At 57.2% G+C, this 27,942-nt stretch overlaps 1 protein-coding gene across 4 annotated transcripts in view; it reads left to right on the forward strand.

Annotated features, from left to right (window-relative positions):
- The window catches only part of EPHB2 (EPH receptor B2), a 259,421-nt gene that overhangs the window by 78,609 nt on the left and 152,870 nt on the right, over window positions 1–27,942 (forward strand). For all 4 annotated transcript variants that reach the window (XM_075906632.1, XM_075906630.1, XM_075906628.1 and 1 more), the window contains exons 2-3: window positions 14,377–14,441; window positions 16,349–17,033. In XM_075906632.1, coding sequence (XP_075762747.1) covers window positions 14,377–14,441; window positions 16,349–17,033 — 750 coding nt within the window. The remainder of the gene's footprint in view (window positions 1–14,376; window positions 14,442–16,348; window positions 17,034–27,942) is intronic.

Consider the following 27,942-nt stretch of genomic DNA (forward strand, 5'->3'; position numbering starts at 1 on the left):
GGGGCAGCGCCGTGGGGGGAGATGGGGGCAGCGCCGTGGGGGGAGCAGGGGGCAGCGCCGTGGGGGGCAGGGGGCAGTGCTGTTGGGGGAAGTGCCGTGGGGTCTGTTACGCAGGGAGACCGAGGCAGTGACAACCAGCTCCCTTTGGGGTCATCACTGTGCTTCTGTGGACGTGACAAATCATTCGGCTCCTGCAGGCTCTGATGCCACATGAGTGTGTGGGCACGGCCGGAGCAGCGCTGAGGCCTCTGCTTCCGCTCTTTGTGCAGGCCTCGCGTGGTGTGTGGGGGCTGGGACTAGGGATGTCAGACCCTTCACTGGTTAATCATTTAATCAAGGTCCTGCCCTGACCCCTGCCACGGCCCCAGGCCCCGCCACCCGGCCCCCTGGCTTCTGTGGGGTGGCTGGGCTGCTCTTCCCCGTTGCAGCTGCCCCCCCATTGCAGTCAGTCGTCCCCGGGCTGGCAGAGCCCTCCGGAGTCATGGAGTCCAGCCCCCTGCCCCCAGCAGGACCAGCCCCGACTCAGTCAGCCCAGCTAGGCCAGGGCCAGGGTTGGAGATCCTACCCCACTAGCGTTAACTGGCAAAGGCTGGTTAACTGGTAAGCGTATGAGCAGGACAGTCTGCTCCCTGGTTAACTGTTTAGCATCCCTACTGAGAACAGGCTGGTCTGTGCCACGTCTCTGCAGTGGGGTGAGTGCGGTGCTGTCTCTAAGGCATGCCTCTCTCCTGCAGCGCAGGTCTCTCTGCCAGGGATTGGCAGGTGGATTTCTTGTGTGAGGTTGTGACCTTGTGCCAGTGACTTTTCATTGAGTTGCTGTTTGTGAGCATTGGTGTTGTAGGACTCTGCAGTGGCTGGGAGCCAGCACCCAAGCATGCGCTGGGCCGTGGTATCCTGCAGCCTGGGGGAGAACCCGAGCAGGACTGTGCATGCACCCTGGCCGGCAAGCTTGCTCATGCCCTGCAGCTCGCTCCAAGGGAGGCTGCCTGGCTGGCAGGTGTGAGGTGCTCGTACGCATGGGGTGTACGCCCACACCTTCCCCAGTGGCTGGCCGTTCTGTCTGCAGCCAGTTTGGGTGGAGAAGAGCATCTTCATTTGCAGGTTGGAAGGAGACTGGGTCGCATGGTGCTTGCTGAGGTTTCGAGTTTAAGCCAGCGATTAAGAAGAGCTTAACCGAGAGAGCTAAAAATGAGCCTTGCTCAGTTCATCACTGGATGGCCTGGTGCATTTCCTGGACTTCACTGGAAGGCCTGGCCCACTTCCTCGGCAAGCCTGATGGCGTTTCTCCTTCTCGCACGTTTCCAGAGGGTTGGGCCGAGCCCCAGCAATTGGCCCCCCCATCCCATCACTGCAGGTCTGACCCAGCTCATGCTGTCAGGGAGTTTTCCCTCTAGTCTGTCCAAACGTCCCCTATAACTCTGTCCCCGTGACTCCTAGTTCTGCCTTGCGTGGCAACCCAAGCAGTTCCCCTCTCACCATGGCACTGGCATCAGACAGGTCCCTGAGCCTGTCGCCATGCCTTCCTTGCCCCGAGGTAGGTGCTCTGGGAGGGGTTACCTTTTGGTCCTCCTGCATATGATATTTGTCATTAAAAATGTGCTGGTGTGTTGTCCATCCCCATCGGCCAGGAAGTAACGTGCCCCCTCGCCCTGGTGTGTGGACATGGCTTGTATCCCTACACTAGGCCTAGAATGAGTCCAGGAGCGCCTCTCCCCCCGGCTACACACACTGGTCACAGGAAGCCTGGCCTGAGTACCTGAGCGCTGGAGAAGCAGAACTGACGCGCTGGGGGCTGCTAGTCCTTTCCGGCTGCAGCGTGCCGGCCAGGAAACGGCTGCAGGGCAGCGGAGAGGGACGCTCCTTGTTTCCAACCCAGCTAAAGGAGCATTTTCCACTTTTCTTTCTGTCTTCCTCCGAGTCCCTTCTCATTGACTGGCCCCCGGATTTACGGGGTGCCCCAGTTTCCTCCTCCCAGGACTGATTCTCGGCATGGGGCCAGCAGGCTCTGGATCAGGCCCTTCTGGCACTTCACCTACTTCAGCAGGCCGAGGGAGCTTGCTCAGGGCAGTAAGCAGCCGAGAAGTTCTGGGCTATGCAGAGAGGAGGAGGTGGAACAGTGCAGGCCCCGTCTTAGCAGCCTTCCGCCTGCCATGGGACTGGCTCTCCCTTTCTCCATTGCCCTGGCAAGGGCAGCTTTGCGTGACCCCCGGCTCTGCCAGGTGGCCGCCTGTGAAGCCGCATAACCATGGAGGAGCGTTCTTCTCAAGAAACCCCTCTCCTTTGGCAGTTCTGTGCAGGCCTGGCCCGGCCCAGTTCTGTGTGCCATGCCCCTTGCACAAGCCTGCAAAGCAAGGAGATAAACGGCGAAGGCAGCCCGGAGACAGACTCCCCATGCTCCTGCCCAGAGAGAGCTTGTCACTGGCACAGCCCCCGTGCCTGACAGCCCAAACTCTACCTCGAGCAATGGCCACCCTTCAACTCGCCCTAAGTCCTCCCACTCGCTGCACACTCCCGAGCTCTCAGGCCTATGAAAGATCCATAGCCGGGCAGGTGCTGGGACATCCCAAGTGCGGGCTGGGTGGAAGGATAGCTCGTTATTTTTTGGGGCTGGGTCCGCCAGAGACTCCGAATGCTCCTTCCTTCTAGCGTGGGGGCTTCTCTGTCCTTAAACACCAGGAAAGACCAAGCCTTTTGATGGATGTAGCTTCCCTTGGAATCCACTTTAGGGCTGCAGAGATGGGACACAGCATCAAGCACCTTGCCCTGGGCCCAGGACCGGCACCTAAAAAGGACCCTCCACAGCGGGGCTCCCAAAACCTTGACCTGGTGACTATCTCATGCCCCAGTGCACTCATGTAAGGTGGCCAAGCCTCCATTATGAACATAGGAACGGCCACGCTGGATCAGACCAACGGTCCATCCAGCCAGTGTCCTGTCTACCCACAGTGGCCAATGCCAGATGCCCCAGAGGGAGGGATCACAACAGATAATCCTCACGTGATCCCTCCCCTGTCACCCAGCCCCAGACAAACAGAGGCTAGGGACACCGTTCCTACCCAGCCTGGCTAATAGCCATTGATGGACCCAATCTCCATGAATCTATCTAGCTCTTTTTCGAACCCTGTTGAAGTTCTAGCCTTCACCACATCCTCTGGCAAGGAGTTCCACAGGTTGACTGTGTGCTGAGTGAAGAAAAACTTCCTTTTGTTTGTTTTAAACCTGCTGTCTATTAATTTCATTTGGTGACTCCTAGTTCTTATATTGTGGAAATAAGTAAATAACTTTTCCTTATTCATGTTTTCCACACCTGTCGTGATTTTCTAGCCCTCTATCATATCTCCCCTTAGGGTACGTCTAGACTACATGCCTCTGTCGCCAGAGGCATGTAGATTAGGCTACCAGACATAGTAAAATGAAGCGGTGATTTAAATAATTGCCGCTTCATTTAAATTTACATGACTGCTGCGCTGAGCCGACAAACAGCTGATCAGCTGTTTGTCGGCTCAGCGCGATAGTCTGGATGCATGGGTGTCAACATCAAAGGTATTTGTTGACCACCCAGGTAAGCCTCCTGGGATCAGGTTTACCTGGGTGGTTGACAAATACCTTTGATGTCGCCACCCGCACGTCCAGACTATTGCGCTGAGCTGACAAAGAGCTGATCAGCTGTTTGTCGGCTCAGCGTGGCAGCCATGTAAATTTAAATGAATCGTCGATTATTTAAATCGCTGCTTCATTTTACTATGTCTTGTAGCCTAATCTACATGCCTCTGGCAACAGAGGCATGTAGTCTAGACGTACCCTTAGTCTCTTTTCTAAGTTGAAACGTCTTTTTCATCTCTCTTCATATGGGACCTGTACCAAACCCCTCATCATTTGTGTTGCCCGTTTCTGAGCCTTTTCCAATGCCGATATTGTTGGCACCATTGCACCTGTGGTGACACTAGGGATGTGACTGGTAACTGAGCGTCACCCCAAACCTGGCTGGAGCAGCCCTCGTGTGTGTGTGTGTGTGTGTGTGTGTGTGTGTGTGTTTGGGGGGGGGGGTGCTCCCTCATTGCATTGGTTTACTTAGCATTTAGCCAGTTATATAACTAAACAGGATTTTACATCTGTAGTCTCTGTGCCCTCCGCTGACAGGTATCAGACAGGCTGTTTCATGCAGATCGAGCGCTCTGTAAAATGCACACGTCCCCTCAGTAGTGCCCCCCTCACACCTGCGGAATGCACACCTGACCCCTCCGGCTACTTGTGCACATTCCCTAGGGCCATGCAGAATGGGAAGCGACTGTCGAGGAAGGACACCTCGGAAAGTGAGTTGGGGTCAGAGCCACCCACAAGCTAAAGATGAGTCAGCAGTGTGACACTGGCACAACACTCAGAGCAGCAAGGCTACCCCCTGCAATATATTAACAGGAGGGTTGCAGGCAGGACACGAGAAGTGATTGCTTCGGAGTGGCTCTCGTTAGGCCCCAACTGGAGTCTTGTGTCCAGCTCTGAGTGCCACGTTTCAGGAAAGATGTGGAGAAAGTCCAGAGAAGAGCAACAGGAATGATGGAAGGTCTAGAGAACAGGAGCGCCGAGAGCATTCTGAAAGAACGGGGCTTGTTTAGTCTAGAAAAGAGAAGACTGAGATGGGAGCTGATAGTTTTCAAGTACCTAATAGGCAAGGAAGGATTAGATTGGACATTAGGAAAACTGTGCTGTGAGTTACCCGATTAAACAAGCGCTCCGCCAATGAACCGTTTTGACTCTGCTTCTGCTGCCCGGCCCTTCTGCATCCGCAAACATGGATTCCCCCTCTGCAGCTGGGCCTGTTCCAGTCCAGAGTGGCTGGCTGCCGCCAGAGCTCTCTGCCGAGGGTTGGTTAGCTGGCAAGTATACTGGTGAGCCTCATGCTTACTGGTTAGTAGTTGAACGTCCCTACTGTCAGGGTGGTTAAGCACAGGAAGAAATTGCCTGAGGGGGCTTGTGGAATCTGCGTCGTTGGAGATTTTTTCAGAGCGAGTGAGACAGACACATGCTGGGGTGGGCTAGACAGCTCTGGGGCTTGCTATGAGGTCCCTTCCAGCCCTGAACTTCTATGCGCAAGCCCAGCCGGTTCATGCGAGCGCCTTTCTGCATGCAGCCTGCCGCCTCCTTTGCTAATACCCAGAGCACCCATGTCACGTTCTGCCCTAGGATCAGTACTCCCATTGGGCTTGGGGCGCATGCTTCTGGAATCACTGGCCTAACTATTGATGCTGCCTGCAGCCTGGGTTTTTGTTCCTGTTAGTACAGAAGGAGAAACCGAGGCACAAGGGGTGAGAGTGGGGCTCATGCAGCATCAACCAGCACATGTGTGGCAGAGCTGGGAGCAGGCTCTGGACTCCCAAGCGGAGCCTGTGAGGCCCAGCTGTGGCTGTGTTGCCGTAGCACCGTGCACGGAGGCTGGGTTTGCTCGGGGCTGCTTTCAGGCAGGAGCTCTGGAGCTGAGAGGGAAGCCATAGGAGGGAGCGAACGGGCTGGTATGAGACTGACTCTCTTGCCGAAGCAGGGGCTGCGTACAGGGAGCGGCAGAGCTGTCCAGGGCCTCGCCCTTCTCTGCCAGGCCGTTGCCAGGCTCTGCCCCAGGCCAGGAGCAGTGTGTGGAGAAGGAAGCAGTGGTTGGGCGCGGGGCAGCCCATCCCAGCTCTGTGTGGCTGCTCCTAGGGGAGAGCCAGAAGCTAGTGTGAGAGATGAAGCCCAGATGCAATAGAGCCACTGAGCTGATGTGCGTAGAGGAAGAAACCCCCCAGCGAGTGCAGCAGCCCCCTCGGGCCCAGCATGGCGCCCTGCACGAGGCATCCTCAGCAGCTAGAGCCCAAGCCCGCGCCCCTTGCTTCCGCTTACTTGAGGCAGGAGGAGCAGACCTGGGACCAATCAAAACAAGCAGGAAGCGAGTCCAGGAGCTGAAGGCCTCTGAGCGGGGAGCCGTGCTGGAGCCGTAAAGCCGGGGTCCCTGGCCTCTTTACGCCCGAGATCACTTTGAATGGAAGTGCACTCCAGGGTCTGCCTCTGCCCCAAATCCCCCTGCCCCGCCCCTCACTCCCCCGTTCTTCCTCCCTTTCACCAGGCAGGGGCAGAGGGTTGGGGTGCAGGCTCTGGTCTTGGGCTAAGGGATTTGGAGTGTGAGGGGCTCTGAGCTGAGCCTGGGGCAGGGAGTTGTGGTGCAGGAGGGGGTTCGTGGCTGGGGCAGGGGGTTGGGATTCTGGCTCTAGCTGGGCCCCGCTGACCTCAGGTGGCTCCTGGGTGGTGGGGCAGTGGCTCACCCCACCCTAAAGCAGCCAGCAAACCCCTCCAGAACGTGCCCCGTGCCCCATCTCTGCTCTGGGAGCAGGGCTGCCAGGTGTCTGGGTTTGAACCGGACAGTCCAGTATTTGAGCTTTCTGGCCAGGAAACAAGTTGAGACACTAGAACTGGGGGGATTTTCTAACCCAGCTGGGTGCAGATCGCGATGGAATGGCGAGTGTGTCCAGCAGTTTTGTTGAAACCATCTGGCAACCCTAGTGGGGCTCCCTCCCCCACCCCCTCTTCTCCCTCCTCTGCCCTGCCCTGCGAGGAGTCTTGCGGGGGGCGGGGCAGCTCCAAGGCAGAGGGCAGGAGCGGCAGGGCAGTGTGGGAGGGGCAGCTGAAGAGCTGGCACTTGACAGCCTCCTGGCCAAACCAGCCAGGGTCACCAAGATCTACCGGTAGAGCCCGATGGACTGGTGGGTGAGCACTGCCGGAGGGAGTCCGGGTGGGCCGGGGAGCTCTGGCGCCGTGAAGCCGGAGGCAGAGGCTGTTACTGGTTAAGGGTATCCGCGCCCTGTGCCCAGCGACAGTGATAACTCTTCTCTCCCTCTGGGCCCAGCAGAGAGCCTGGGTGCCCCACCTTCTCCTCAGGCTGGGGCCCTGGGCCCTTCTCTCGATGCCCTACAGCCTGAGGAGAGCCCCTCCCCATCCTGACAAGGGCCACCCCGCTGCAGGGACAGGCCCGGGCCTGGCACTTAGGGGCCATGGAGCATTGTTGCAGGCCTGAGCTCAGAGCCTTGCGTCTAGTTCTGCCCTTGGTGCTTTCCAGGTCGGTGCCCCCGCTGCCTGCTCTCTGCTGCCCCCGAGCAAGCATTGCCGCCTGCCCGTGCAGCCTGGCGCCGCCGCGTGTTCCTGGGCCGGGGGGCAGGACCAGGGGGTGTGAGGATCCCATTCCAGATAAGTTTTCACTCTCCTTTGCCCGATCGATCTCTCCCCCTCTTGGAGGCGAAGTGGATCCCTGAGCCGAAATCCCAGACAGCCTGCAGCCCCGGGCGCAACGTAGCCTGCTATTCCTCTGCTGCCAGGCCGGCGGGGAGCATTGGGTTTCAGCTTGTGCCGCTGGCCCCAGGCCAGGCAAAGCAAAGCGCGGCCTTGCAGTGAGAAGACGGGAGGCTGCCATTGGGTTTGCAAGAGCCACTTGGCTCTGGCGGGTGAAATATTCTACTGGGCCCCGGTAAAGTGCAGTAAAGGGGCTTTTCAGCTGCAAGGAGGCAGAACGTATCTGCAGCAACGTTGCTAGGCTGGGTCAGAAGCCTTTCTCATTAGCTGCCCCTTGGGGGCAGGAGTTCTCGGCTGTACACAGTCCGGCTGGGAGCGCCTTATTCGCCTGGACCGCCACCCGGTGGGAGATCAGTGCTCTGCCCCGCTGCAGCTCTGCTTATCCCAAAGGGAAGGGGAGCTGGTATCCGGCCCATCTGTCCCTGGGGAACTTACCACATTTATGGGGCTGGCACATGAGCTCTGGTGTCTCCTTTAAAGCCCCAGCTGCTGGAGTCCTGGTACTCCGAGAGCCTTGCCTCGGACTTTTCCACACAAGGAAGTGCCCAGCCCTGCCGGCTGTGGAGAAAAGCTTGGACCCCCCCCCCCCCCCCAACCCACAGAGCAAAGGGCAAGAGCTCTGGGTGTTTTGTTTCGCAGCCCCCACGAGCCCTCAGCCAATCTCGTGCTGTGGGGGCCCAGCTAGCGATAACGAGCACTTGGCGTAGGCAGCGCGGCACTGGGCTATGCTGAGGGCAGCTTTGGACCTGCCCCTGCTAAGAGCAGGGCGCCCCCTCCCCGCACACCTGCAGCTGTTCTGGGCGTTACAGCTCTTGCTAACCGGTTGCTGGTTTGAATTAGGGATGTTAAATATCGGCTAATTGAGTAGTCGAGTAACCTCATGAATTCTTACCGGTTAGTCGACTGTTCTCCAGGCCCTGGGGCAGAGCCGGCAGCCAGTGTGCTCCGGCCCCACTCCTCAGGAGCCAAGCTCCCCTTGCAGACTGGCCGCACGAGGTGGCAGCAGCCTCTGTCTGAGCTCCCAGGCCCGGCGTGAACCGGACCTGAGCCGGGCTGCCTGCCTGCCCGCCCAGCTCCTAATACACTTTCAATGCAGAGCTGCAGCAGGGTAGGTTCCAGGACTGAGCCGGCTGCTGGTGGGGTGGAGGAATGCGTGTCGTCTCTAGCATTAACCTGTCAGCTCTTGCTTAGCGGTTCATCGCCTGCACTGTTACACCCCCAGTTTGAATGTGCTCAGGCCTGCTCCGGGCTGACCTGTGCTGTGGCAGCGTGGGCCCGTGGCTCCCGGGGCAGGCCCCGCTGAGAAGGGAGCATCACGAGGGCCATTCCCCTACAATTCAAAGCCAGCCACCAGTGCCCGTCCGCCCGCACCGAGGTCTTGGCGTTGGGCTGGGAGCTGTTGGCGCTGCTGAGGAGTGGCAGGGCAGGTGTGGCTCACTGGCCGCCCTCTACTGTGCAGGCTGCAATGCTCCCAGGGCTGAGCTGCCAGCCATTGCAAGTGAGAACACGCTGTGGATGGACTGAAAGGGCAGCTACTTACCCTGCAGCTCTCCTCCCGCAGGGAGCCCTAAGAAGCAGCCGCAGGGAGGTGGGGCGGAGGGGAAGAAGGGATTAGGAATGGGAGAGAAGTAGAGGAGCGAACTCCAGCTGTTTGCGTCTGGACCCAAGCACGTGGGCGTGGGAATGAGAAGGGGTTGTCACAACTGTTGAGAAACACAGGACCAGGGCCTCGGGCTCCGGGAGCAAGGCCGTAGTGCACACACCTCCTGGGGGCATGCTCGGGGCCGTGCTCCGGTGGTGCAGACCTGCAGGGAGCTCTGGCTGAGCAGTGGCAATCGCGCCGTGGCTGTCCCTACCGCAATGTGCCATGTGGCCCCCGGCCAGCCCCCCAGCAGTGGGCAGAAAGCTGCTTGTGGAAAGCTTCTTTGGAGTGAGGCGAGGCCGCGGGGAGCGGGCGTGCTCTGTGGGAAGGCGTCCAGAGTTGTGTCTCCGCGCTCTGAACGGCTGCGGATTTGTTTATCCTGCCGGGCGCAGCGTGAGGCTGCCGGAGGGAAGAAGCAAACAACATTGATAAAACGCTGCTGCTGTGAGGAGTTCCCTGAGCTGCAGTTCTCACCAGCCACCGGCGATGGGCCAACAGCCAGACCCCTGCTGCTCCCCGCAGGCCCACATTGTGCCCGGCTCTAGCTCTGCCCAGGCCATGCGCCGTGGCATTCAGGTGCCATCAAAGCCTCAGGGCTGCCCTGGGCCTTCGCTCTTCTGGGACTGCCTGGTGGTAGCTGGCTGCGTTGGGGAAGGAGGAGCAGAGCAGCCAGTCTCGGGCCGGGGCAGTCGAGCTGTGAGGAGGCGAAGGCCATTCTGCTGTTGCGGTGGAAGTCGCGCGTTGCTTAGCGCTGTCATGCTTCCAGCCAGTTATTCCGGCCCGCACGTCCTGTGCCTCCCCTGGGAGGCGTGGGACTTGGTACCACGCAACATTATAACGAAACATAGAGAGACCCACCCGCCTTACGTGGCTTCAGCTGGAGAAGGGGTAGATCTCAAAATGCGACTGTAAACACCAGTTTCAAGGGGCGATTCCAGTGGGGTGCTGCAGGGATCAGCTCCTGGCCCTCCACTAGTAACGTGTTTAGCAGTGACCCGGAGGAATACATAAAATCCTCATTGATCCAGTTTGCAGATAACACACAACTCGAGGGAGGGGAACTAGTGCAGATGAGAAGTTACTGCTACAGGGTGAGCTGGGTGCAAGCTAACTGTGTATTTGAATATGGCAACGTGTGTAGGAGCAAGGCCTGCAGGCGGGGGGTGCTGGGAAGCAGTGAGTCTGAAACGACTTGGGGGCCGTGGCCGATAACCAGCTGTGGCCTGGTTGTGGGCTCTGCTGATCAGCTGGGTGGCAGTGGGATGTCTGCTCAGCAGGCGCCCGGCTGCCAGGGAACGCGGGTTGTGCTGGAGCCTCCGTTGCTGACTCGATGGGCTGGTTTCCGCACAGACCTGCTCTCCCAATGCTGGGGGGGGGAGGTTCAGAGGCCGAGTGCTGGCGGGGTCGAGGTGACTGGTGTTAATGGCACAGTGCCCCTTTCACTGCAGCTAAGCAGACCCCCCGCCCCCCACGCTGGCTGCGGGGTTTGCTCCCGTAGTTACCTGGCAAGAGTCCAGCAGAAGGTGGCTTCTCAAGGATTGTTTCCCACGTGATGGCTCAGGCTCTGCGGAGGGATCTGCCCCCTATGCTGTCTCGGCGCATGGTAGCCTGCCATCTAGCATACTCAGCGGGTCGTCCCGTGGGGAGCTGGCAGTGGGTGAAATAATGACTGAGCCGTGGTTCTAGCGCCGTGGTCTCCGAGTGGTTCTGAAGCAGTCGTCCCTGCAGCCAACTGGCCGTGAACACCATGGCTGTAGCCCAGCGCTGCGGGGTTTCCCTCTGTGGGTCGGATGATGGCCTGAAATCATTGGCCACCCACATGGCTGCTGCTAGCTGCTTTCAGCCGTAGTGTGGCCAGGGCTGCGAAGGCAGAACCGTTCTGGCTCGCTGGATGTGCTTGTAATTTCCTGTCCCTTTCCCCAGCTGTCCTGTCACACTCCTTTCTTTATTGTTCAGCGTTCCTTCACTCGCAGGGACGCCCAGTGCTCTGAGGGCCGCGGTGGAGGGAGGGTACCTGGTCTGTTCTGCAAACATGGAGATTTTTATCCACGTTGCTAGAGCTGAACAAAAAGCGACTCCCAAGGCTGCTGTGTCATGAACACGGTGGGGTCCCTCTGCAGTGTTCGTCCTTCCTCTGCTGGGCTCAGGCAGTGCATGCAGGAAAGTCAATGTGCCAATTTCCAAGCAGAGTAAGTTTCTCCTTGCAGCCAGTAAAACTAGCAGCTCCGCACTGTGGTTGCCGTCCAGCCGCCAGGTACCAGCTGCGGCCCAGCGGAGGGATGGACCCGGGGCACACGGGCAGCGTAGCTGCTTCAGAACCTGCAGCAGGAAAAGACCCGTCACTGTTTCCCCTTGAGCCTTTGTTCCTGGGCCGCTCTCCCTCCGCTCCGCACCGTGCGTCGCTCAGAACTAGCAGCAGCCAGGAGCCCCGAGCTGTAGGGCTGCCTAAACCCGGGCCGCCCGCCCCATCCTGGAAGCAAATGCCCTGGCAGGGGCTTTCTAGCTTGCAAGGCTGGTTAGAGAGGCTAGGGCCGGCCCTCAATGTTTTGGCACCTGAGGCGGGGAGCTCAAATGTTGCCCCCATGCCCCTCGCTTGGGCCAAAACTTTGAAAGGTCTCAGTTCTGCCTTCTTCATGGTCTCCTGTGCCACCATCCCTGTGCACCTAGAGCAGAGAGGGTGCATCTGCACCAGCAGCGCACACAGTGTTCTACACTCTGGGTCCTCGGGGCACCCCCCACAGTCTGGCACCTGAAGCGACCGCCTCAGTTTGCCTCGTGGTAGGGCCGGCCCCGAGTGAGGCCCATCCCACAGCCCCGAGCTTCTACGGCCTCCCCTCTGCAGGAGCTGTGCACACGGGCTGACGGTCTGGCAGGGGCCAAGCCTGAGGAAAGCTGGACCGGTCAGCACTCAGCGGCAGGGAGCGAGGCCCAGTGCCCACTCAGCTCAGCCTGTGTCTGCTCCAAGGCTGCAATGCTCCCGCTTGCACTGGCCTGCCCACTCTAGCACCTTATTCCCAGGGCTCGGTGGCTCTGCACCTGGCTGCCACTCCCCCAGGGCAAGCCAAGTGCCGGGTGAGGCTGTAGCACGAAGCGCCCCCTCGCCAGCTACGCTCTGGTTCCTGGAGGACGGCTGCCAACTGCCTCCCCTTCTGCGCGGCTCCTCCCACCCCTGGCTGGGGCAGAGTGCGCCGGGGAGCCCAGGAAAGGAGGGTTCCTGCAACGACTCCCCACGCAGCACCGCGTGTCTGTGCTGCCCTTCGGAGCAATGGCTCCGGCTGGGTGGGGGTAGGATGGGGCGTGACAGCCGCTCTGGGCGGGCGGTGGTACGAAGGAGGTAATGGCTGCTGGCTTCCTTTGCCAAAAGTCACAGGCTGCGTCTCCTTTCCAATGCCCAGCTGGCCCAGGCTGAGCATGGCACCAAGCCCCGGAGAAGGTTCCGGCGTGGCTGGAGCCGTCTGCTGGGTCACTTCCCGGCCCTGGGTAGCCTAAGGGGGGCGGGAGGATGAGATTCCCGGGCTCTGGTTCGTGTGTCACTGCATCCGGCTCCTGAGCTCCTCAACAGCTGCACTTTGTGTGCGCCGCACGGAGGCCTATGGCTCAGGGCTAGGGAAAGGCTCTAATCCAGGTGGGCAATCGTTTGTGATGGGGGGCTACTTGAGATTTGGTAAGTGGCCAAGGACTGCACTGTATGAAGGGCTGTACTGTCCGGGATGGAGGTGGGTGCAGAAGGGAGCTCGGGTAGGGGTTGCAGTGCAGGGGGGGGGGGGGGGTCTGAGAGGGAGTTTGGGTGAAGGAGGGGGTTGTGACCTGGGAGAAGGAGGTGCGGAGGGTTTGGATGGTGGCCTGGGGGAGGGAGTTGGGGGAAGGGAGGTGGGGGAGATGGCAGAGGCAGGCTCTGGCCAGGAGGCTCTTTAGGCACCTCCCAGCCAGCAACCCTGCAGGACCTTGCGGCAGGATCCCTGCCTGCTGCAGTTGCAGGCTGCTGAGAATGGCTGGCTGCTCCCTGGGGCCGTCTGCTCTTGGGACTGGGGGTGAGGAAGGCTTTGCACGCTGCCCTGCCACCCAGCAAAATCTCTCAACTCCCATTGGCTGCTTCCCCCCAGCAGCTGGAGCCGAGAGCCACAGTGTGGAGCCTGGCGCTTCTCTTAAGCGGGTGGCTGCTCTGTGCCTGAGGGTGCCGGCAGGGTGGCCAGCAGGTTGGATAGCTGGCCTGCCTCTGGTCTAATCCCTTCCATAGCTGCAAACCTCAGTGCATCCTTAGACACGGATTTTCCGCCATGCGCTGTCACATGGGACTGTCGGGGGCTCGCGAGAGGATTGGGGGGCATTTTCCCCCCACACCCGTTTTCAGGCAATTATAGAGTTTTCTGCAAACAAGTCTCGTTTGGGCAGCCTTTGGAGGAAGCATCAGACTCTCCCTCAACCTGGCCTCCATGTGGGCTTTGAAGTTGGAGGAGATGTAGTATAGAGATAACACGGTTAAAACATTTTTCCCAATTCATTTTAACATGAAAGTTGAGCTCCCCTCAAAGTCACAAGATTCAGGCGAAACAGGCAGGCCAAGAACAAACCCTGCGACCCGTCAGTGCTCACCAGAGGACTTTTCCAGAGAAGAAATCCTTGTCAGTCCTGTCTCACTGGGAACCCCCGTCGCCAGGGTACGCTCTGGACGCGCTCAGTTCTGGTGCCAGGGCTGTGCGTATCTCGTGAAGCTGTAGGATCGCTAGCTGTCTCCTACAAAGGGTATTAAGGAGAAATGGCCCCAAACCCCCCAAAACCCTGAAGCATAAAATTCTGTCAGGCATGTGACACGTGCCAGATTTTCCTTTTCTGTGAGGGGTCCTACCACACTCCCTCCCACTCCATGGCAGAAGGGGAGGGGCCCAGGAGCCACTCTAGCTATAGGTAGACTAAGCAGCTGCCTTGGGCCACAGATGTGGCTCCACCGCCCCTCTGCCATGACAAAGGGCGGTGAGCCCGGTGCCAGGCCCAGCGCCACTCACTCACATCTGGCTCAGCTGCCCTAGCACGGGCGGGGGCGGGGGCAGCACCGCAAGCTTGCCTCGCCCACCAGAGTGTGAGGGGCCGTTGTCTGCCCCTCTGGATCGGCCGCTATCAGCTCATGCAAGAAGCTGACTGGCTCCCAGCCCCGTGGTCCTGAGGGAGATTGGCTGGCCTGGACTTGGGGCCAAGGGCCCACTGAGGGCAACGGGCCGGCTCTCCGTGACTTTCGTCAGTGCTGGATCTAGCTCCTCGTGAGAGCCGGCTGAACCCCGGCTCTGCCTGCCAAGGCTCTCGGAGCCCCCCAGGGTGTGTGGATGGCGGGGCGGGTCCGGACACTGCAGAGCTCACACAGAGCTGCCCACTGAGTTTGCTTCCCAGTTGTCTCCCCTTGACAGCTCTTTTTTGCAATCTCCCTGCAGAAACACTCATGGACTCCACCACGGCGACGGCCGAGCTGGGCTGGACAGTGCATCCTCCCTCTGGGGTGAGTTCTCCGTTCTCCTTGGGACGTGGGCCCTTCCTCCACGGGGCTCCAGGGAGCAGGGGCTAGGGGGCAGTGGGCCGATGGGCAGCACTAGGTGTTACTGTTCAACAAGAGTCACCAAAACGGGTTTGCAAAAATGTCTCTTCCCTCCCCCCCCCCCCCCCATTCAAGTTCCTGAATGTCGAGAATTTTAATTTTTGTATAAGGAGTAACATTTTAGAAAGCATCTGCTTGGTTCAGAGCCAAATTCTCATTGGCCGCCAGGTGGGCCGAAGCGCCCAAGGGGCTAGGTCCCTTTTGAAATCAGCAGAAGCTGTCGCCCACTCTCAGTAGTCACTGAAATGCTGCAGGGGGAGGGAGATTCAGCAAATGCTTCATCCAACAGCTCCCCAGCTCGTTTCTTTTGTTTCCCAAATGTGAGTACAGGAGGCCCCCGAGCTACGAGCTTCTCTGTAAGTGCGGAAGGGGCGGAACCCCCCTGCACGTGCGATGGCGCACGACTCCTGTCGTAAATGCAGACTCGAGTCCCGACGCCCCCGACTTGCGCCGCTGTCTCTGGAACCGATCGCGTCGCAAGTCGGGGGCAGCCTGTGATGTCAGTTAGCCAGGCTGCACCAGGCTGTGTCCATGAACATGGAACCTCCCGCTGCAGCCCAGGGCCTGGCAAGTGAAGCTGTCTGGCTTCTCCACCCAGTCGGGGAGCAGCCATAGCAAGAGCAGCTGGGGTCCTAGAAGTAGCTGCAAAGGCAGAGGGGTCCTGCCTGTCACTCTCCAGTGGCATCTCCTCCTCCTGGTGACAAGCGGTGCATTCCCAGGGGAGCATCCCCGAGGAATCTTGGCCCCAGGAGCCGCGCCGGACGGAGGCGGGGCCCTGCTCACTCGCAGCCTGGGAGCTTGTGGGAGGAAGTACTGAGTCGCCCCGAGGGAGGGCCTGAGCACTTGGGGTGCATGTCCCAGGCAAGTCAGGGCATTTGGCTCCCCCTACACTTCACTAGAAATGGGGTCTCTCGGAGACCGATCCTGGGGCCCTTCCTTAGGCAAACTCCATCCGACTCCGGCCTGAGCCTGGGGGCAGGATGAAAACCCCACTTGGGAGACCTCTGCCGCCGTCCTAGAGGAGCTGGTCAGGCACAGACACACTGAGGTCAATTCCCTGCCATGGAGCCAGGATTTCAGCTCCGTTGCCTCCTCTTCCGGCTGTGCGAAGGTAAATCTCAGTCCCCGTTACTCCCTTTGCCCGGCTGCGAGTGACGGCTCGGAGGAGGGCCTGGATTCCCCAAGGTCTTTATGGTTTTCTTTGGCGTTTCCTTTTTAAAATGTCAAGCTGCCCTTTGCCCTGGGACCCTGGAGCGAGGCAGGAGGTGAGAGCCTTCTACCAGAGCCCAGGCCGGGCTAGACACACCCAGGGACTTTTATGACCCTTCCAGAGTCTCCTCTGCCCGTCAGTGGCCATATCTCCCCCCAAGGGCAGTGGAAGCCAAGTAAGCACCCGAAGAATTGTGCCCTTTGTCCTGTCCCAGCCATGGCAGCATACCTGAAGGCACCAAGTACCTTGTGGCTGCTCCCCCCTCAGGTCCCTCCTCGGCTGCATCCGCCGCTCCCTGCACCTGCCTGTGTGGCACATTAGAGGAGGTATGTGCCCTGGCGCAGGGAACCCTGGCATTAGACCCTGCGTTGGCTGCCTAGTGCAGGGAGAGTTTACCTTGGCGCAGTGCGGGTTTTACTGACACAGCTGACCCCACATTGAGACTAGCTTCTCCTCTCCCCCAGGCAGCCTGAGCCTTTGCCTGTCAGGGGAGGAGGGGGAGGCAGAGCTGTGCCTCTCCCCGGTATGGACAGCAGCCCAAGCTGCTGCCGGTGCATGTGAACGCAGTGCAGCCCAGTGACTCTCTGTGTCCCATCTGCAGTGGGAAGAGGTGAGCGGCTACGATGAGAACATGAACACGATCCGGACGTACCAGGTGTGCAACGTCTTTGAGTCCAGTCAGAACAACTGGCTGCGGACCAAGTACATCCGGCGGAGGGGCGCTCACCGCATCCACGTGGAGATGAAATTCTCCGTCCGGGACTGCAGCAGCATCCCGAACGTTCCCGGCTCCTGCAAGGAGACCTTCAATCTCTACTACTACGAATCGGACTTCGACTCGGCCACCAAGGCCTTTCCCAGCTGGATGGAGAACCCTTGGGCAAAGGTGGACACCATTGCGGCTGACGAGAGCTTCTCCCAGGTGGACCTGGGGGGCCGTGTAATGAAGATCAATACTGAGGTGCGCAGCTTCGGCCCGGTCTCCAAGAATGGATTCTATCTGGCATTCCAGGACTACGGGGGCTGCATGTCCTTAATCGCTGTCAGGGTTTTCTACCGCAAGTGCCCCCGTGTGATCCAGAATGGGGCCGTGTTCCAGGAGACGCTCTCGGGAGCCGAGAGCACTTCACTGGTGGCGGCCAGGGGCTCGTGCATTCCCAACGCGGAGGAGGTGGACGTCCCCATCAAGCTGTACTGCAACGGGGACGGGGAGTGGCTGGTGCCCATTGGCCGGTGCATGTGCAAGGCTGGCTACGAATCGGTGGAGAATGGCACCGTCTGCAGAGGTAACCCTTTCTCCTTCCTTTTGTTAGGACCTTGCGTTCTTAGCCTGGGAGCCTGAGCTGGGACACGGGGAACAGCCCCTGGCTCTTGGGGGTGCCTCAAGACAATGCAGGCAGAGGGAGGTTGGCTGGCAGAGATCCCTTCACATGCTGTTAGCAGACCCCCCGGCAAAGTGGCTCGGCAGTGGCAGCGTAGCCTGTGTGCACCAGATATCCTTTGGCTTTAGCCATTCCCAGCACCGGCCTGCCAGGGCGTGGTTCATGGCGAGGCTTTGGATGAGATCTGTAGGCTCTGCTCTGGTACCAGCGGTAGCTTGGAGAACCTGGGCTCTGTGGGCATTGCTCAGGGTGGGGAATTAAGGTTGTAGCTTTAACCTGCACTTTGTCATTCGGGCAGGGCTCTGCCTAGATCAACAGATGGGCCACGTGGTGGGTGTGCAGCTCGGCACTGCCCCTGTTCTTCTAGGGAGAGCTTTGCCTGCTCGTGCCTGCACTGGGCAGTGCACTCCAGTCCCTTCCAGCCACTCTGCAGGCTTTCAGTAAGGTCTGAGAGCGCCAGCTGTGGGTCTGGAGCATGGCTCTCCCATTGCATTGGTCCCTATTCACAGCCTGTGCTGCCTGTCCAGGCCCATGCTCTTGTGCTCTCCTGGGTTTCTGAGCAAGCCTGCCCATGCATGCCCAGTGTTCCCTCTAAGACTTTCCATCCTTGGGCGGGTGGAATTTTCTTTTGGGCAGCTTGAAATTTCTTATGTGCAACGCCAATATTGAGGTTGTGTGTGGATGTGCAAACAAGTACAAACAAAACCCATAGATATAGATATAAATATACATTTAAATAGTCCATAGGTGTGGAAGAAAATATATTAAAACAAGAGGTAATTAACAAGGAGCAATGCTTCTGATTATTTCATACGAAATCCAATAAAAAGAAAATGAACACTACCCATGGCTGTAGTGGATTGTGCCCATGAAAGCTCATGATACTATTTATAGATTTTTGTTAGTCTAAGATACAACAGAGTAGACCTTTGTTGTTTAAGTTGTTTAGTTACAGACTAACACGGCTACCCCTCTGAGACCTTGGAGTACATGTATCCTCGTCCTTTCTGACACACAGGTGCATGTTTCAAAGATCTTGCAAAGAAGGTTTTATTCTACAAAACAGCCAGCATCACACTTAGGACTTGCTACTTTCCACTCATGAGCCAGAACTCTACCAGCTAGCAAAGACCTGGCCTTAATGCAGTACAATTTATCATGTATTAATTAGTAACACAGGATTTAAAAAAAAATCATTAGGGTCAGTTTTAGATATCGGCAACGCTCAAATAATTCTGTTAAAAGAATCGTTTTCTTGCTTACCTTAAGCTATTAATACTTACTTAAACTATGTTTGAAATAGCGACGAGGAGTCCTGTGGCACCTTATAGACTAACTGAAGTGTAGGAGCATAAGCTTTCGTGGGCAAAGACCCACTGCATCTGACGAAGTGGATCTTTGCCCACGAAAGCTTATGCTCCTACACTTCAGTTAGTCTATAAGGTGCCACAGGACTCCTCGCCGCTTTTGCAGATTCAGACTAACACGGCTACCCCTCTGATATGTTTGAAATGTAATCATACAAACGTGGTGCACCCACACACCCGCCCCGGGGGAAAAACCAACCAGTGGTCTGGTAGCACTTTCTAGACTAACAAAGCATGTCGATGGGATCGTGAGCTTTCGTGGGCACCGCCCACTTCTTCGGATGACCGGAGTGTAACACCGGGAATCTCCTCACCTCAAAAAAGATATTTTGGCCTTGGAAAGGGTTCGGAAAAGGGCAACTAAAATGATCAGGGGTTTGGAACAGGGCCCATATGAGGAGAGGTTAAAGTGACTGGGGCTTTTCAGTTTGGAACAGAGGATTTGGGAAAGCAGCAGAGAAGTTGATCCTGTCTGGCTGTGTCTGTAACTTACCCAGCTTTTTCCATGTGGCTGGCAGATCCCCTTACCCTTCAGCCAGCAGCTTCAGCATGATCCAGGTCACATGATCCCTTAAGTACTTCCTGCCCCCCTGACTGGAGAACTCGCTCACCCCACAAGTACAGGCCCTCCAGGGAGTGGGGAGGGGCGGCGGGAGGACCAGAGTAGAGGCTGGAGCCAGTACAGCAGGCAGCTGTTGTTGCTTCTGCTCCTCCATTGCAAGGGAACGAGAGCCTGCCCCCCCATTCACCAGCCGATCCGCTGAGCCCCCTCCCTGTGGGGGGAGCTCTGACCCACTGTGTGGAGCTCAGGAAAGGGCTGCATGGCTGTGCGGGCGCTGACCCACCCTTGTGTCCCTGAGCCATGCGCGTACAGACGTGGTGTGCTCCATCAGCAGTGCTCCAAGCGGCCGGGGGGGCAGTGTGGGGCTGCCTGGGCTGCTCTTCACCCAGGACCATGCCAAGCAGAAGGCTCACCCCGATGGGCTGATTGCAGACCTGGGGGTCCCGCAGCCCAAGGATGCCAGCAGGCTCTGCATGCAGCTGGATTGCACTGGCCAATCAGAAGAGGCAGGAAAAGGGTGGGTCAGCAGAGTCCCCCCAGGGTCTGAATCAGGATTGTTTTAGCCTGAGATGGGACAGTGAGTCAGAGACCCTGCTGGGAGTGGCTGCCTGTGGTCCCTGGCTGGGGGGGAGGGGAAAGCAGCAGGGGAGTGACCCTTCAGGCCCACTCCCCTTTGGAGCCAGCTCCCATCACAGCTGCTGCTTCTGGAGAGAAAGTTTCACTTGCAGTTGCATGGAGACATCTTAGGGAATCACAACCCCTGCAGAAAGGCCGAACCAGAGAGAGATCACCAGGACCAGCCTCCTGCAAGGGCCCTCAGTGCTCAGCAGGGAGAACTGTCCCCCTCGCTGTCCTACGGCACCCCCGAGAACTCCCTGCTCAGCCCTCGTGCCATCCGCGGGACACTGGAGAGGGGCTGCATGACTTGCGCTGGGGTTTGCTGAGGGCTCTGGCTGGACGGGCGAGTCTCGGGTGTTCTCTTCTCTGTCAGCGTGATCATGGAAGATCCCAAAGATCTGAGGGCTGGTTCCCTGGTTAATCACGGTGGGCATGTCTGGATTCAATCATCTGTGTTAATGGGAACATTCTACACCCGGGTCCTCAGTGCAGAAATCCCCTAGTGCAGAGTCGTACCGCGCCAGACGCCAGCCGAGTGCTTTGGTGACCTGGTGGAAGGAGGGACGGTCACCTCTGTGAGCTCCCTTGTCTGTTTCCACCAGCCTACCCAGTCTCCCTGCAGCCCGGCCATGGGGGAAAGGCGACAGTCCGATGTAATAGACTCAGACCGGGTCTGCACTCTGGGGAAGAGTGACGCTGCCGCAATCCGTTAGAAGATGTAATTAAGACGGGCCAAATCAAACCCCGAGGATGCCCTCCTTTATCTCAGCACCCAGCCCAGAACCGGTACCCCTCCTGCTCTCCAGCCCCCAGTCCTGACCCCCTCCCCAAACCTGGAGTCCCCCTCCTGCACTCCAAACCCCTCCTCCCCAGGCCCACCCCAGAGCCTGCACGGGGGATGTTAAATATCGAGTAACCTCATGAACTTTTATCGGTTAGTCGACTCTTCTCTACTCCCCGGGGCAGGGCCGGCAGCCAGTGTTTCAGAGGCAGCAGTGCAGGGTGCCAAGCGGGAGCTGATCCACAAGGGGAGCCAGTTTAAGAACCTGCTCCCCTTCTGGTCCGGCTGCCTGTCGCCCAGGAGTGCTGCCTCCGATAAAGAGGAAGCAGTGCAGGGTGTCTAAGGTGGGGGGTGTTTGAGCTCCTGGACCCAGTGAGAGCCAGAACTGAGCCAGCGACCTGCCCACGTGGTTCCTAATACACTTTAAATGCAGAGCCGCAGCAGGAGTAGGTCCCACACCTGGCAGGAGCCAGGACGGAGCCAGGCTGCTGGCCAGCCTGCATAAAATGTACTGGCCGGAGTTGGGGGAGGGAAATACGTGTAGTCTGTAGCATTAACCTGTAATCAACCCCACTGTTCCATCCCTAGCCTGCACCCCCAGCCAGAGCCCTGACACGTCTCCCTTCTTCCCCGGCCCCTTGGCCCTTTCCCACCACCTGAACTGTGTTAGTGCACCAGTGTGAAGGGGACGTGTCGCACGTTACCTCCGTGTCGCACACCCCTCCACCGTGGTGCACGTAAGGAAATGAATTCTGCTCAGAGGTGGAAAGAAGAGGGAGCCCTGGCTGGGGTGGGTTTTCCATTCACTGACCATTTCCGGTGAAGGCTGGATGCTTTTCTCCGCTCTAGGAGGGACTTTGAGGCAGGTCTCTGGCTTGCGTGATAGAGAAGTCAGACTAGAGCAGGGGTCTCCAGCCTTTTTGAGCACGAGATCACTGTTTGAATGTCAGTGCAATCCAAGATCTACCTCAAATATAAATCCCCTGGCCCCGCCTCCTTCCCGCCCCTTCTCCGAGGCCCCGCCCCCGCTCACTCCATCCTTGCCCGTCCTCACTCACTGTCATCAGGCTGGGGCAGAGGGTTGGGTGCAGGATCTGGTCTTTGATTAAGATGGGGTTCTCAAACTTTGCGATAATGCGACCTCCACCGCTAAGTTGCTCGTGTCCCCCGGGGGGTCGAGACCCACAGTTTGAGAAATGCAGGATTAAGGGATCGGGAGTGCGAGAGGGGCCCTAAGCTGCTCGGGGGCAGGCAGTTGGGATGTAGGGGAGCTCCAGGCGCAGGCTCTGGGATGGTGTTTGGATGCAGGGGTGCGTGGGGCTGGGGCAGGGGTTTGGGGTGCAGGAGGGGGTTCATGAGTGGGGTAGGAGTTTGGGATGTAGGGGGGCTCCAGGTGCAGGCTCTGGGATGGTGTTTGGATGCAGGGGTGCGCGGGGCTGGGGCAGGGGTTTGGGGTGCAGGAGGGGGTTCATGAGTGGGGTAGGAGTTTGGGATGTAGGGGGGCTCCAGGTGCAGGCTCTGGGATGGTGTTTGGATGCAGGGGTGCGCGGGGCTGGGGCAGGGGTTTGGGGTTGCAGGAGGGGGTTCATGAGTGGGGTAGGAATTTGGGCTCCAGCTGGGCACTGCTGGTGGCTCCTGGGTGGTGAGGCTAAGGAGGGCTCACCACTCCATCCCCAGTCCTGTTGTGCCCCCTCTGTGGAGAGAGGATACAGAGCGGGAGGGGGTACCTTGATATCAGCTCCTTTCTCTCCCTCCCCTGCCCTGCACAGGGAGGCTTCCCAGGGGGAGGGGCAGCTTCAAGGCAAAGGGCAGGAGATGAGCCGCAGTGGGGGAGGGGCCCGGCATTGAACGCCTTTTGGCCAAACCAGTCAGGGTCCCTGTCAGAGGCTCCAGGATCCACCAGTAGATCCCGGTCGACTGGCCGGGTCCCGCTGGGCTAGATGGTCGCTGGGGCCCTTGAGTGCATGACCTGACTCGCCCTCCCAGTCACTAGGAAAGCAACGGGTCCCAGGGCTGGGTCGGAGGGGCCGGGGGCTGGACCCCAATACTCCTGTTAGAAAGGACGGTGAGGGGAATTCAGCCCTGCCTAAGCCAGAGGAGAGGAAATCCTGTCCCCTCAGTGCTGCTGCAGGCTAGGGCAGGCATCTGTGGGCCGTTGTAGTGCTGCAGAGCCTCCTCCCAGCTCTGCCCACTCCTCTGCTCCCCATGTGGGTGGGCGGCAAGGCCGGGGCTGTCCCTGCAGAAGGGAGCCTGGGGGCCCGGCAGCTGCCAGATGCCCATTTACACTGGGGAGGCCCGCACCAAGGTTCTGCAGGGCAGAGGGGCTGGTGCACAGCAGCTCTGTGAGCCTGTCTGGGCAGCTGGAGAGACAAAGCTTTTCCCTCCCTCTGCAGACGCTGCCCTCGCCCGCAGGTGGGCCTCCCTCGCTGTGTGCGGAGCTGGGTCGGCCTGCCCCTTGGGGTGGACGGTTGGTGCGATAGAAGGATTCTTGTCTCCCTGCAGCCTTGGGGATGTGTGGCCGTAGCTGGGGCGCTAACAGGAGGCAGCTGAGAGCCAGGCCAGGGTGGAGGCAGGGAAGTTTTGCTGCTGTGTGAGACGCTGGCAAGGGAACTCCCAGCGCCGGGAGCAGGGTGGATGGCGAGGCAGAGAGCGCGAGAGCCTGTGCAAAGGAGTGAAAAACCCAGCAGAGCCAGGGGCTGGGATTGGCTTCAGTGTTATTGAAACATTTCATTCCAGCCAGCAGAGCTGTCCCCTGTCCAAGCGGAGTATAAACCCTAGTGCAGCCCTGATAGCATCTTGGCAATTGGCTGGGACAGAGTTGCTCCGAGATCAATTATAGATATGGCCCAGGGATTGGCAAGGGAAAGGCACATCCTCTTGCGCTCACTTCTGGGAGCTGGGGGAGGGCCATGGGTCTCCTCCCAGGAGGCAAGAAGGCAAGAGACAATAGGCAGGCCTTAAACTCCCGGAATCTCTGCCATGACCAAAGGGCTGCAGTGGCCTGGGATCAGACCAGGCCGCTGTGTGATCAGCTACTGTCTTTGAACATGAAAGGCGGCCCCTGGAACAGCCCCGGACAGGCAATGTGCTGGGCCATCCTAGCCCCACGTGCCCCAGTGCAGGGGCCAGGCTGAACACGGATCAACCTTCAATCTGAATTGGAGCAAAAACTCAGAATTTCCCATGAAATTAAAATAAAAAAAATGTGTTGAGCCATCAGAATGCTTCATTTCAACTTGATTTCCTTTAAGCTGACTTGCGGGTTGTACAAATATATTTGAGTATTACAGTCTATGGGTTATTAATTATACTACAGAATTATATTGGACACCAATGAGGATGTAAAAGAAGGTTTCTACTCTCAGCAGGAAACCTTTTTATTGGTGACCCCTAAGGAAGATCAGATCGTTCTGGGGGATTTCAATGCACGTGTTGGAGGAGACTCAGACCTGTGGAAAGGAATAATCAGGAAAGAAGGAGTTGGCAAAAGCTGCTCAGATGGAATCCTGCTCCTGACTAAGTGAGATGAACATGAACTTAGCATCACAAACACCCTTTTTCGACAACAGGACGAGTAACTAAGTGACTGGGCAACAAAATGGCAAACGAAATTGAATGTTGATAATTGTAAAGTAATGCACATTGGAAAAAATAATCCCAACTGTACATACAATATGATGGGGGCTAATTTAGCTACAACTACGCAAGAGAAAGATCTTGGAGTCATTGTGGATAGTTCTCTGAAAACATCCACGCAGTGAGCAGTGGCAGTCAAAAAAGCAAATAGAATGTTAGGAGTCATTAAAAAAGGGATAGAGAATAAGACAGAGAATATCTTATTGCTTCTAAATAAAACGATGGTACACCCACATCTTGAATACTGCATACAGATGTGGTCACCTCATCTCAAAAAAGATCTATTGGCTTTGGAAAAGGTTCAGAAAAGGGCAACAAAATTGATTAGGGGTTTGGAACAGGTCCCATATGAAGAGAGATGAAAAAGACTTGGACTTTTCAGCTTAGAAAAGAGGACTGTCGGGGGAGGGGGGGAGAGAGGAATATGATAGAGGTCTATAAAATCATGACTGGTATGGAAAAAGTGAATAAGGAAAAGTTATTTACTTAGTCCCACAATATAAGAACTAGGGGTCACCGAATGAAATGAATAGACAGCAGGTTTAAAGCAAACAAAAGGAATTTTTTTTTTCACTCCGCACACGGTGAACCTGTGGAACTCCTTGCCAGAGGATGCAGTGAAGGCTAGAACTTTAACAGGGTTCAAAAAAGAGCTAGCTAGATTCATGGAGGTTAGGTCCATCAATGGCTATTAGCCAGAATGGGTAAGAATGGTGTCCCTAGCCTCTGTTTCTCTGGAAGATTACCTGTTGTGATTCCTCCCTCTGGGGCATCTGTTGTTGGCCACTGTGGGCAGACAGGACACTGGGCTGGATGGACCTTTGGCCTGATCCAGTGTGGCCGTTCTTACGTTCAAAACATCTTGGAGATGCCACGTTCCAAGCACCGGCATCGTCTCGACCACGTCCTTGTTCGTTCTCGAGATCTCAGTGACGTGCTTCTCACGAGAGCAGTGACGAGTGCTGCTGGATGGGTCGTTGCCTCAGTCCATCCACCATGAACATGAAGATCATCCCCCCAGTGGGGGCTGCAGAAGAAGCAGCTGAGGCGCAGGCTGACGGTTCAAGACCTGGAGGACCCCGTTAGGTGTGACCGCTTCCAAGCAGTCTTAGAAGAAAAGCTGCATCAGAGTTTCCGGAAGAAACTGAGGAACATTGGAGCCAGCTGAAAGCAGCAGTTATCAGTGCCTGTGTGGAAACCATTGGCTGCCGCCCCAGACAGCATCAGGCCTGGTTTGATGAAGACGTTGTTGAAATCCAGCAGCTCATCAATGAGAAGAGAACGGCATTTCGTGCTTGGCAGAATGATCTGCATTGCAAGACCGAGAGAAGCCCCTGCTAAGGCGAGGACAGAAGTCCAGCGTAAAACCATGGACAAATGGGGGACTGAGAGCACAAGAGCTCCAACATTTCATGGACACCCATAATGCACGTGAGCTCTTTAGTGCTCTGAAGGCTGTTTATGTGACCGCTTGTCATGGCATGAACCCCCTTCGCTCCGCATGAAGCCATTACTTTTCACTGGAAGAACATTTTGAAGATCTTCTTAATTGTAACTCCATGGTTGCAGATGAAGTTCTTGAGCAAATCCCCTAGGGATGAGCTCGGAGACCCTCCTAATCTGTATGAGGTGTGCAGTGCCAGCACGCAGATGAAGAACAACAAGGCAGCAGGTCCAGATGGGGTCCCTGCTGAAATCTTTACAGACAGTGGGCCAGAGTTAATTCTGCCTGCTTAGCTTTAAAATCTGGATAAAGGAGAGACCCAGGTTGTTACCCTCTTTCAGGAAGGGGATGAAGTGGACTGTGGAAGCTTCCATGGGATCTCTCTCCTTGCTGTTGCAGGCAAAGTTCTGGCCCGGGTCCTTGCAACCCATTTTCTGCCCCTGGCAGAAGTAATTCTACCGGAGAGTGTCCTCCGACCAAGTCGTGTAACTGCGGATATGATCTTCTTTGCATGGCAGCTGTAAGAGAAGTGTTGGGAGCAAAACTGACCACTGTCCATGGCTTTTATCGATAACTAAAGTCTTAGAGCCAGTGAATCGCCAGGCCCTTTGGACTGCACTTTCGAAGGTTGGATCTCCTGATAAATATACCAGCGTCATAAAATTGCTTCATGACAACGTGAAAGCGACTGTTGTGAGCAGCACTGGCTCCCGGAGTGAACAGGAGTCACAGGGCTGTATCATCACCCCAACCACGTTTGCCATCATTGGTGACCTACTTGCTGGGAAACTCCCAGCAGGCGTTGAAATCGTCTACAGAATGGATGGGAAGCGGTGTAGGCTGAGCAGGCTGACAGCTGTAAGATTTCCTCCCCATCTGTTGTGGAACTTCAGTCTGCTGATGACAATACGGTGTTTGCCCACTCTGAGAGAGATCTTCAGGCACCTTGAATGTGTTTGCTGATGCTCGTGCATGTCTTGGTCTCACCCTCAATACCAAGAAGACCAAAGTGCTCCATCACCCTCTCCAAAGGAGGTATCCTGCGCCCCATCTGTTAAAGTCAATGGAGAGGCACTGGAGAATGTCCATCATTTTCTCTGCCTTGGAAGTTATCTTTCATCCAAAGCAGATATTGATGTAGAAATCCAGCATCGTCTGAGCTGTACCAGTGCAGCCTTTGCTCCTTTACAGCACAGGGTTTTTGAAGATCATGACGTTCGAACAGACACCAACCCCTATCAAGCTGTCATTCTCCCAATGCTATTGTAGGGGTCTGAAACCTGGACAACCCACAGACATCACTTGAAAGTCCTTGAGAGATATCACCAATGCTGCCTTTGCAAGATCTTGAAGATCCAATGGGAAGACAGGCGCACTGACAACAGTGACCTGGAAGAGGCAAAGACCGCCAGTATTGAGGCAGTGATCATTCGTCAGCAACTTCACTGGCCTGGTCATACTGTTCGGATGCCAGGCCATCGCCTTCCACAACAGGTCCTATTTTCTCAGCTGAAATAAGGACACAGTAACGTGGGAGGCCAACAGCAGTGTTATAAGGACTTGCTAAAGGATAACTTAGAGAAGTGAAACATTGAAGATGACACTTGGGAGACAGTCGCCCAGAATCACTCAAAATGGAGACAAGTCCTACGCATTGGCCCCTGTATTTTGAACTTGCCTGCCAGCATGCTGAAGAGAAGAAGAGGCGCAGAAGGAAGGGAGACTGGCTTCTAGTCATGGCCAACAGCCTCCTGCTGTACCTGGAGACATCTGTCCTCACTGGAATAGAACCTGTGGTTCAAGGATCAGCCTGATCAACCAGCTGGGGGTCCACAGCTCCCATGGAGGACGATCACACTCGGCAACGAATGATCACCCATCGTTATCATCCGAGAATTATAAACCGGGTGAAGTGTAGTGAAATATAAATGAAGTCCGGTGACAGTCAAACCCGGCTGGTTTTGCCTGAACAAAATGAGAAGCTTTGGCCTTTGCATGGGAAGGAGGAAGAGTTCCTTGTGACTCGTCTGCAGCGACGGACTCCTGCGCAATGTTTTGGTTTTGACGGAACTGCATTTTCCGCTGTCAGGGCTGCTCCAGGCCGTTCTCGCCAGCCAGGACTGCTGGTGCCTCGGCGCAGTGACCGGGCTCAGGCCGGGCCCGGATACCAGTTAGGTGCCCAGGCGACATGGCGTGGCAGCCGTAGACTCCGCCCCCTCTGGCTGGGCAGAGCAGAGAAAGGAATTTGAAAGTGATAGAGCATGAGAGTAGCTGGAGGAGGGGGAAGGGAACCAGAGAGGCCTGGCTGGATCTTCCCTTTGTTTTCTTGGCGGCAGGATTTGGGGAGGCCTCTAGCTGTGTCCACTGTGTGAAGGGCTCTGTGTGCCTGGTGCTTATCAATCACG

This window comes from Pelodiscus sinensis, chromosome 23 (assembly GCF_049634645.1).
Source record: "Pelodiscus sinensis isolate JC-2024 chromosome 23, ASM4963464v1, whole genome shotgun sequence".
Classification (NCBI taxonomy): Eukaryota; Metazoa; Chordata; order Testudines; family Trionychidae; genus Pelodiscus; species Pelodiscus sinensis.